This window comes from Lathyrus oleraceus, chromosome 5, assembly GCF_024323335.1.
Source record: "Lathyrus oleraceus cultivar Zhongwan6 chromosome 5, CAAS_Psat_ZW6_1.0, whole genome shotgun sequence".
In the NCBI taxonomy this organism is placed as follows: domain Eukaryota; kingdom Viridiplantae; phylum Streptophyta; class Magnoliopsida; order Fabales; family Fabaceae; genus Lathyrus; species Lathyrus oleraceus.
In genome coordinates, this window is record NC_066583.1 from 80,946,064 (window position 1) to 80,957,476 (window position 11,413).

The following is an 11,413-nucleotide window of genomic DNA, read 5'->3' on the forward strand; positions in this document are numbered from 1 at the left end:
ATACATAAACTAATATCAATTTGTTGCTTTTGGCTATCATTCATTTTCTGATTCGCACAATTAATAGTAGATCTTAGGGTTAAAAAAATCAAAAAATCAAAAAAAATATATAACTGTGATGTTTGAAACCGGACCCGCCCATGTTAACCCAAACCAAACTGATGGTTGGGCCCGTTGACCCGATGACCTGTTTTAAACCGCCCAAAAAAGTTTTTTTCAATTTTTTTTCGGGTTGGGTTGGGCCACGTCTTGGTGTCCAACCCTACGGGCGGATATGGAGGTTTGTCCCAGCATTTCAAAGGAAGATGGCTTTGCAGTTTTTATAAAACTCTTGGATGGTAAGGTTCACTTCACAAAGTTTTCAGTTTTAGTTTGTGCATTACTCATTACATTTTGTGTAGTGCTTACACATCCGGAGATTGAAAGCATGATGCACCTATTTTACAATAAAATTACTTCATTAAAGAGACATTGTATTTTTCCTTTAAAAAGACAAAATTCTCCGACTCAATTTTATTCTATCTAATATCTCATTTATATTATGTTTTTTTAATTTTAATTTTAAATTTGTAATATCCCATTTTCTACCCCAAAATACTTAACATATAATCAGAGTAAATAAGCACGCATATAAACCAAAGGGCGTCACATCGACGTTTTCAAAAACTAAAAGCTTTCAAAAATCAAACATCATTCATCATCAATATACAATACACCTGATCATTTAAAATAACACATTTCAATTATCATGAATATTCAGGAATATGCGTTCGCAGCGGAAAATAATGAATACTCATGCATTTCATAAAATGATCCATGTCTCATATACCATGATCATCACTCAATAATCTCTTCAAGATAAAAGAAGATCATATCCAGAATATTTGACACTACGGTCTCTCAACAGCAATTGCAAATAAACATGTTCATAAGTAATAACATAATGCATATCCAAATAAGATATGAGTTCAATACTACTAATTTATCCCTTGTTACTTGACCAAAGCATTGACTCACTACCTAGTCTCCAAACTAGAATACGGAAGCTCTCCGGCTAAATCTCGAATGAGCTACCTTCCACTTACTTCAGCAATACTACTCCTGAGTATCTGCGCGATGCCCATGTAAAGGTAACATTCAAACAGAAATGGTGAGAATTCAAATCATTATGAAGAAGTATAACAAGACACAACGATTAAATCAACAATTAAAAAAATTCACCACACTTCGTATAACCATGTAAATAATACTAACCAATATTTATTTCAAATGTTTCAAACATCCATCAAAACTCAAAGAGCATAATATTAAGATCCAATACCATATTCCCAAAAATACACATAACTACAGTAATCACATATTTTGTCAAATTATGTATCCAAATATCACCAAATTCAATTACCATATCTCATACACACATCACAATCACAGCAATGCATACACTCAATTTTCACATAACTCTAAAAATTGATTTCCGGAACTCTTTTGCAAAGTCTTCCGCTACACAAAATATTTTAAAAATTGTTTGAAAAATAACTATCGAAATTCTTTTGCAAAGTCTTCCAATACACAAAAATTGACTACCGGAACTCTTTGGCAAAGTCTCCCGATATACAAAAAAAATATTGAAAAAATACTTGAAAAATGACTACCGGAACTCTTTTGTAAAGTATTCCGATACACAATTTTTTTTTTTAAAATAAATAATAAATTAGTTTAAAATATATAAGGACAAAATTGATATTTTTAAGAAATGTAGGGGTGTAAGGATAAATATAGGGGTAAGAGGTAAAACTTTCTTTTAAAAGTTTGTTTATAACATTTTTCTAAAATTTATTTATAACTTAGAATATTTTTTTTATTTAAAAAGATAATAAAGATAAATCCAAAACAAATATATCCCTTATTCGAGGGCAATTGCCCTATTCCCTAATATTTCCACAATATTTTAAAACAATATCTTTGTATTTGAAAATTTTATTAAAGCTTATACATGCAAATATTCATTCTCAAATATGAAAGAATTTGAGAAGAGAAGAATTATTTCATATTAATTATAATTATAATTACATATTTATTCTTATTTATTTAGATATAAATTTAATTTATTAAAATATTAAAACTTCTATTTTTGATAAATTTTATCTTCTTATATTTTTATATATTCATCTTATTATTCATTAAATGTGTTTAATTTAATTTATTTTATTTTTTAAATATTGATATCACTTTTTAATTATTTTAACATTCTTCTTTGTAATACTTTTTTTAAAATTTTATTATATCCGATCATCTTTTTAAATTATATACTCTTATTGTTATGTTTGTATAAAAATATGTTACGATGTTCTCTCATTGAATGCAAATATTTCGATAATAAACTTATATTCGAACGGAGTCTATGGTAAAATTACAAGACTAAAAAAAAATTAATATATCTTCCCTCCTCTTATGAATTAAATATATTTGTAATTAAAATCTCTCTCCTCTCCTTTCATATTTTGAACGAAACATAATTAAAATTCATCTTCTCGCCTCCCCCTCACTTTTGACAAAAAAAAATCCTCCCCTCTCCCTCGAATGAACCAAGAACACTCTTAATGTTTTAAATAAGTGTCAGTTATTATGTTAGGCCATAACCTGGGATTTCTCTTCTGCCATCCATATAGATGGAAGAATATGCAGAAGCATGTTTGATTACCTGTAGCAGTTGGCTGCAACCAATTTAATGGTTGATATGTCATAGCAGATTAAGTGACAATGTTTTCCATAATCTAGCCCTATAATTCTTTGATACTCAACTGAATTCACTGCCAACATGAACAGCCAAAACCCAAAGGCGTTCAAGTCGGCACATTGTAAGCTGTAATGAGTTGTAAATCACTTTCCAAAATCAAACTCAAGTAAAAGATGCAGACCTTTAATAATTTGTAGCCCCTATCAACTTACTGACTGAATTTAAACCACTATATAAACAAAATAACTTTAATTCACAGACGCAAAAAACGAAAACTCATACATTTTCTAGTCCAGCCAGCATTATTGCAGCATTAATCACGTTTTCTTTCGGTGCGTAGCAATTAATAATATCAGAATGCTACTCCCGCATTTGTTATTGTTGTTACTTTTTAAACAACAATTTACATTTTATCTATAATATCCTTAATTATTTATTACATTCATTTAATTTTTTTTTCTCTATCTAATAATTATCTATGGACAATTTTGACAAAAATGCATTTAATACGACCTAGAACTTTACAAGTGACATTTAAAAAGAAATAAAAATCTATCAAGAAAGTGACACTTATAAAGGAACGGAGAGAGTATATTTTACTAATTATACATGCGCACAAACCACCAAAGATGTCTACCATAATTTGATCTGGTTTAACTTTTATTTTGCTTACTTACTCCTTGTATGGTCATTGATCCACAGATCAATTATTGGGTTTTCAATACAATTTCATGCAAAATCTATTAATATGAAATTGCAATTATGATCTAATACAACAAACAAAATAACCAAACCAGTGAAACAACATAAATTGGTAGTAATAATAATCACAATAACCATGAATTCAACAATGATTGAACTTACTAGGAGCCATTCTACTTCGGCAAGACTTGTCTTGGCAAGACTTGCAAGACAGAACAAACTGATTGAATTAAAGAGAGAATCAGTAGTAAAATTCCAGCAATGGAAGCCGCAGTTTGCCAAGGACTGCTACAATAATCGCGCCTGAGAGTAGCCTTCAATATATGCAAAGGATCACTACAAAAACCATTCAAATCTTCACAAAGTTTAGAGTAATGAGAATTGAAATACGAATGTGTAACATTTTTCCAAAGACTATTAACCAAATTAGCCACAGAATCACTATCCCCAAGCCAATTAACCAATATTCCCTTCTGAACAAGTATATCCACATCCCTTCCGGTATTAATAAGAAAATCCAAAACAGCAACATAATCCGTAATGTAAGACTCCTTAGGGTAATGACATTGCTCCAAAGCAACCATATTCCGGAACAAAATCTCAGTACAATCCTCGACTTTCAATTGAGGTATTTCAAGAACTCGACCCGAAAATCTCAAGTCAAGTAAACACTCACTTTCAGTGTTCACTTTAAACCTAACACCTGCTTCTAACAACTCAGTTACACAGTGTAGATGTTCCATAGGTTTATCGATTCTACGCGGCCGTCTTTCCAATGGATGTTGCAAGTGGAAAATTCTAATTAGATCAGTGAAATGCCTTATGCTAATATCACCCTTATCAGAAACCAAGTTTGACTTATTGTAACAAGCAAAATATTCAAAAGTGAGTTCAAGAAAAGAAGGGATCTTAGTCATATCATTAGCATGTGTAGAAGTAGAAGTAGTAAAACAAATATTGAAGATTTTTTCGACAACAAAGAAGGGTAACTGATTTTCGAGTAACAATAAATCTAATCTTATATGAGAAGCTAACCAAGGTTTTAAGAGAAAATCATCATCTTGAGACCAATCATGATCATAGTATCTCCAGAATAACTCGATTATGAAACCAGAATCGATTAAGATTAACTTAACGAGGTCCTGATCGGTGAAATCTAGGGTTTCGGAATAACAACGACGAAAATTAGGTATGATAGAATCTATGTAGTGAATCAAGGTTTGTAGAGTTGAATCGGTTGTTTGCAGAAATGCTTTGAAGTAAATGAGTTTGTGTCGTTCCATGTTTTGGAGGCGGGGATGGTGGTCGTGACGGTGGTGGAAAGGACCGATGGAAATGACTTTGGGGGTGTATGCGTGGTCGCTGAGTCTGCCAATAACGGAGGGGACTTTGTAGATGCAACAGTCGGCGGTTACCAGTGGTTCTACTTCATCGAGCATGGCACTGATAGCATTCACCACCATGTCGTGGTGGCTCATGATTGACTGTAATCGGGAGAAGAAGACTTAAGAAAATGAAGAAGCTCTGACCCAATTAAAGTTGATGCTTCTAAGGGAAATTTCCAATCATACTCCCTCCTTCTCATACAGCAAATGTACTATTTGAGCAATGCGAATGAGTGGTTCTTAAAAAAAATAAATAGATAGGGTGATTTTAGTGAAAAAAACTAATATTACTTATTATAATATCTTTATTAAATATAATTAATAAAATAAAAGTTAAAGAATAGGGATATATTAGTGAAAAAATAATAGTAAATGTTGCATGAACAATTATTTTAAGACAAAAAAAAATGCAAATGAAATACTTTTTATAAGACGGATGAAGTATAAATTGTAATAAAATATTAAAGTTAATATGAACAATCATAAAAGTTGTAACAAAATATTAAAATAAAAGATATGTTTACACTTATTAACACCTACACCGTAATTTAATACACAATATATATTACTTTAATTTTTTACTATTTTATTTTATCTTGGATAATGGCAAGACAATTTTATGATTTTTTTACGAAAATAATCCTGTTTTTTAAGAAAATTCTCAAAATAACTCTGATTTTAAAAAAAATCCCAAAATACATCACTTTTAGGAGGAGGCCGCCAATCCAATTTGTGACTCCTCCTAAAAATAGAATGGAGGCGTCAATTGGATTGACTATGGCACATGGTGCAACCAATTCAATTGGCGTCCATGTGTATCAGTTGAGAGAGGAGACGCCAAGTGGATTGACACCTAAGTGTAAAATGCAATTTTTTTGTTAAACGGTCTACGTGATACATAATTTCGAAATATGACCAATTGATATTAATATAAATTCTCGATTACACAAAAAAAGTCTAATGGTGATGACCGGGATCACATAACCGACCTCCGATCCCACATCCCCTAGCTACCCTAACCCGTGGCCCTGACCCGCGTTGATGATTCACCACTGGTGTTTGAGCATCTGAGAGGCCAGGAGCATCACTGCCAACTACAGGAGATGGCCTATTGAGATTGTCAGACAAATCGACATAGTCTTCAGTATGCATCGAAGGTGTACCGCCATAGCTAAGTTCATGACCCATACCAGAGTAGTTAGGTTGTGTTTGACTCAATGGTGGGCGACCGGGACGGTTGAAGGGAGACATGGGTGTGAATGATGCTTCGAGGAAAGGTTGGAAAGATTGTTGGGGTGTTTGGTAGAGATAGGGTTGTTGGAGGTTTTGGTTTTGTGAGATTTGGGCTTCTTGGCTATGGTAGGAGGAGGGGCGGTTGGTGTTGAATGATCGTTGGGTATTCTAGCTAAGGCGACTTTGGTAGGGTTGATGTGTTGGGTGCGAAGCGATGTTGGGTCTTTGATTGATGATCAATTTGTTGGTGGTGGTATGAGGTATGCTCTTGGTATTGGGGTTAGGTGTATGACATGTTTTGGTTGTATGTTTGTGTGTTTATGGAACGAAAAGTTTGACGGACATGGGGTTGTGTGTATCCGGTCTGACAATGTTGTTGGGGGTTAGATGTTGAGGTGTCAGGTGTGTAAGTTTGTTGGCGTGGGTCGTACAGGTACATATCCTCGACGATGAACTGAAAACCAATCGATCTGTACCAAGCCATATAAGTACGACTTGATTTTTCTTCATTTGGCATGACTGCGTTAGTTAAGACATGGTCATGGCGCTGCTTTCACTTGTGACACTCAGATCTTTCGAAGCTTTGCCATGGATTGAAGTTCCATTGGTGGTTAACTTTGCGCATATGCCAATCTCCTAGGCTTGCTGGGGGATCTGGGATGTTTAGGGGCATATCAAACTGCAACTTCACACGATCATTGTTGTGCGTCTCCACAATTGTGAATCTTATTATCGGTGTGCATGAAGTCCATATGGCCGCGTCTTTAGCGTTGACCTCGTGGTCATGATCCAAATTTAGGCATGGACTCCAAATGAACTGAAATGTGAAAGTAACTTGGATTATAAACTTGGTAGAAGAAGTTAACAAATTATAACGAAATAATGAGGTTATTATCCTTACGTCTGTCAGTCGAAGGTGACCCAACAAATTGCAATACTGGATAATACAATGTCTAGGACATCTGTTATAACTCATACCACGTGCTGACCATCTGCACCAAAAAGGTAAAACTATTAGTTAGAGATAATAATTGTTAAAGAAGTAAGTAAATATATAGCAATTTAAACAAGTTACTTTTGTGCATACGGGAATGTGAAAGGGTTGTTGTTGACGAGTGCTAGGGATGGTAGTCTTGACCAACCTCATGCTTAGAGCAAAACAGCACATCCAAAAAAGGTAGATGTGTCTTTGTGTGAGTTTTTGCATAAAGAGCTATAAAGATAGGCCAGACAAGCGGATCCTCAATTGTAACTTCATATTCTATCTACATGTCTTAGTAAAGGTAAATACATAATATGCATACTAGAACCACTACCTTCGGGAAATAAAAAAGAATCAATTAAAAGCATAATGTATCACCTAGTTTTTATTATACGAGCATCTTCGGTAGAATGCTCATCTAAGTGTAAACGGTTATAATATGACTTAAGGCATGAAAGGAGTATACCTTGACCTCTTGAGTTATAATCTAACAAATCAGTCTCCAAGAGGTCCATGCAAATTGAATTTTCATAGTTGGTTTTATCATTTACAACCTTACCTTCAATGGGCAGTCCCAAAAGCATGTAGACGTCTTCTAACGTCACGGTACACTCACCGGTTGAGAACCAGAATGTGTGTGTCTCGGGACGCCATCTTTCGCATAAAGCAAGGATGAATTTATTATCCACCGACCAAGACATAATTTTGCTTATATGTCAAAAACCAGCGAGTTCAACATAAGGTTGAATCATCGGGTCCATGTGGACATATTCGTGGACCCGAGTACGGAACCTTGAAACATCCTATAAAAGAAAGAACAAAAAACTTTACTAAGTTGATAGGTTATTAAAAGATACTCTATTAAAACAAATAACAAAACAATAAAACACTTACGTAAGTTGTTATGTTTGCAACTGTTCCTCTGTGCGATTCGCCCATTGTGAGGATAGACATCTCGTTGGAGATAAAAGTGGTTGGTGCAGATGAAAGAGGTTGTTACAGATGAAAGATTTGATATTGTAGAAGAAGTAGTGAGTGATGGTGTGGAAGAAGTGTTCATGGTGTGGATGAATTTATAGGCAAAAGTTTATAGCATGGAATTTTGTGTTTGCATGTGGTAGCCAAATGAATTGGCGCCCATGTGCATTTTGTACATGGTGTCGCCATTCAAATTGGCGCCTCCATAGGTACATGCATGACACACTTAGGTCTGAATGCTTGGTTTCGAGGTTTGCATGCATGCAAGACATGGTGTCGTCAAATGGATTGGTGCCCATGTGCAAGGATTGTAAGGAGGCGCCAATTCATTTGGAGTGTGTGCTTGCATGTGTGACACGTGACTTTCCTCTCTCTTGCATGCTGGACATGTCACTTCTGACTAGCTGGCATGTTTGACACATCATTTTGGACTAACTTGCATGTGTGACACATCACTTCAAGCTAGCTTGCATGTGAGGCAAATCACTCATCTATTTAAGTGTCTTACTATTAACATCTAACACTCAACCCACATTCATCTGCAGCAAGAAAATGATTTTCATTTGCACAATGTCATCCTCACCGAAATATAGTGTCAATGTTCACTGTAATGGTGAAACATACAAATCTGAGTTATACGGATTTTGTTTTCGAAACACTGATACCATTTGACTTACGATCAAGAGAAATGCAACCTTCTTGCATTTGAAAAAAAGAATACAATCCTGTATAGGATCGGGTATTATGTCAAAGATCACGTATCAAAATCTAATATTTTTTTAGAACAGTCAATGCAAGTGTTTCCCGCTTAAGGTACGGGGTGATGAAGATGTTGAATACATGTTTGTTAGTCATGAACATTCAGGCTACAATTGTATTGAGTTGTATATTACTCTTCAACCATGTATACCATCTCAACAGTCTCAAATAACCAGTCAGGATGAATCTGGTGAATTTGATCCACAATGCTCAGATGACGTCAACCCAGAAGCAGAAGCAGAAGTGAACGTCGTTGATGAAGAAGAAGAGGAGACCGAGATACAGGTCGATCATATGTTGAACAACGACATTGAAGATGATGATCAACCACCGCCAATACCTCCAAGTCATGTCTACAATTCGCCTCAACATATGACAAACATGCATCTGCATGACGATGAAACATCCAACAGTGTTTCCTATAACCCGTATCCATGATCAAAAGGCAAGTTAAAGGTGGGAGACATGTTCTGCACCAAAGAAGAATGTGTGTGAGCTATCAAAAAATTCCACATGAACAACTCTGCTGATTTTACAGTGAAACACATTGATTCGAGAAGGCATGTCATCGAATGTCGTAACATCCTTTGTAAATTTCGGTTGGCTCCGTCTTACAAAAATAAAAACGACTCTTGGTGTAGCGTTAAATTCATGATCATCAAGCTATGGATACACAAGACATTAAATAACAAGAGTCTCCACCGCGCTTTTATTATTTCCAAGGGAAAAGGGAAAAGGGAAAAGTACGAACAAAACCCAAAAATAAGAAGTTTTCAAACAAAAACTAATAAAATGCCAGAGATTACAGGTAAGGGGGTTGGTTACACAGAGGGAAGATGTTAGCACCCAAAGTGTCCTAGGTACTCCTAGGGAGCCCTTTTTTGTGTGCATATATGTTTTTATACAAAATGATGTTTGCAATAAATAGAGGGTGGGGATGAGAAAAGAATTCATTAATTATATTTTTGTGTTTGACAAGACCTTCGGACTTGTGCCTACGTACCAACATAAAAATGAGGGATCAAAACCTGGTAGTTCGTGGTATAAATTTCAAAGTGGATGTATTGCTTATTAACAAAAATTTAAGTTTGAAAGGCACGAAGGCCTAAAAAGGGTTTGAATGGGTTAATTCTTTTTGGCTTTCTGAAAATTTTAAGTCAAGTATAGTTAAGCATATTTACAAATTTGATTGAGAAAAGAAGTTGAAAAATGCAATGGCATAAGGCCAAAGTTTCAAATTTGCAATATGGTCTAAGTCTAGAAAACAAGCACAAGCAAAGAATATTTTAAAAACCAAGAGGGATAGATTTTGAAATTAAAGAAATGGGAAGGAGATGTATCAGATGAAGTTTCAAATTACAAGCACTTGGTTACATGAAAGTTGGCATTGGCCAAGTCCTTTGCATAGGGAGTGTTGCCTAAATTCTAAGTCCAATACTCTGATCAAACCAACAGTCCACACAAGGTGTTTTTTAGGGTTTTTGTTCTTATTATGTACATTAATGGTCAAAGACCACACAATCAAACACAATATACACAATCAAAATATATCACAAAATATGTTCCAAATGGACAAAATAAAAATAACATTAACATAAGCAATTAGAATGGTATGAATAATGGCAAATGAATAAGATTTAAAAAAGTAAAATATAGTGCATTAAAGTAAATGACTTGAAATTAAATGTTAGTTGTTAATGAGTTAGAATTTAGTATTGCTTTTGCTTTTATTTTTAAGTCATTCTTTGGAGAACACTCAACCCACTTATCACAAGCATGGATCCTTGAACCAAGACATCTTCCAAAGGAAGGAAAAAATGTCAAGTTTCCACATAAAACCATGAAAGAGGGGAGACTTAAAATCTCACTAACTAGAATGTTATGCCTTTTGTGTCAAAATTTAGCGCTATGTTAAGCAATCATAATTAGATTTATGTAGAAGTCACAACTATTTGAGATCGGGCAATAAAATTTTAGTGTTAAAGCATGTTAGAGACATAGTATAATGGACTATGCTCATGAAACATACCACACACAAAAAGAATATGCAAAAGTGTTGGCCTAATCTCATCCATACTTATGTTGATTTTGCAATCAACTAGCCTTAGGATGTAGAGATATCATAGGTCCATGACATGAATGCATAAAGAAGGGGAATAAGATGAATAGGGATGGAAGATATATTAAACTCAAATTGGACAAAGGAGGACTTTTACTAAATTAAGATCATTCACTCATTTTGGGAGATGGAATGTACATCAATCCCCTAAATCCAATGATCTTAACCTAGCAAAGTCAAATCAACCTTGACCAAGGACCAACAACACAAATCAAACTTACAAAATCAATCAAAATGGCTCAACACAATTATTTAACATTTATTCAATTTAAAAATACTAAAAATAATGCATTAAATTAAATATGGTTGGTCAATTTCATAAAACCTCATCAAAACACCAAAGAAATGGCAATGAGATTTATCATAGATCAAACAAGGTCAAAGGACCTTGGAGAAAAAATTTCAGAATTTTAGGAAACTTAAAAGTATTTTTAAACAATTAAAAATAATCACAAAACCAATTAAATTATGAAAAATATTAATAATGATCCAAAAAATAATTTTAATTCAAAATATGA

General features: G+C 34.1%; 1 protein-coding gene across 1 annotated transcript; it reads right to left on the bottom strand.

Annotated features, from left to right (window-relative positions):
• Positions 1-783: 783 nt before the first annotated feature.
• On the bottom strand, positions 784-5,059 carry LOC127086871 (UPF0481 protein At3g47200). The gene is made up of 2 exons (XM_051027691.1): positions 3,602-5,059; positions 784-1,109 (listed from the first exon to the last, which is right to left on the bottom strand). Exon 1 carries the CDS (start codon positions 4,915-4,917, stop codon positions 3,613-3,615), a length of 1,305 nt encoding a protein of 434 aa, XP_050883648.1. The 5' UTR covers positions 4,918-5,059; the 3' UTR covers positions 784-1,109; positions 3,602-3,612.
• Between the last annotated feature and the right edge of the window lie 6,354 nt (positions 5,060-11,413).

Bases quoted from the DNA above. Each gene is read 5' to 3' on its own strand.
- LOC127086871 (XM_051027691.1), bottom strand. From the start codon at position 4,917: ATGAGCCACCACGACATGGTGGTGAATGCTATCAGTGCCATGCTCGAT.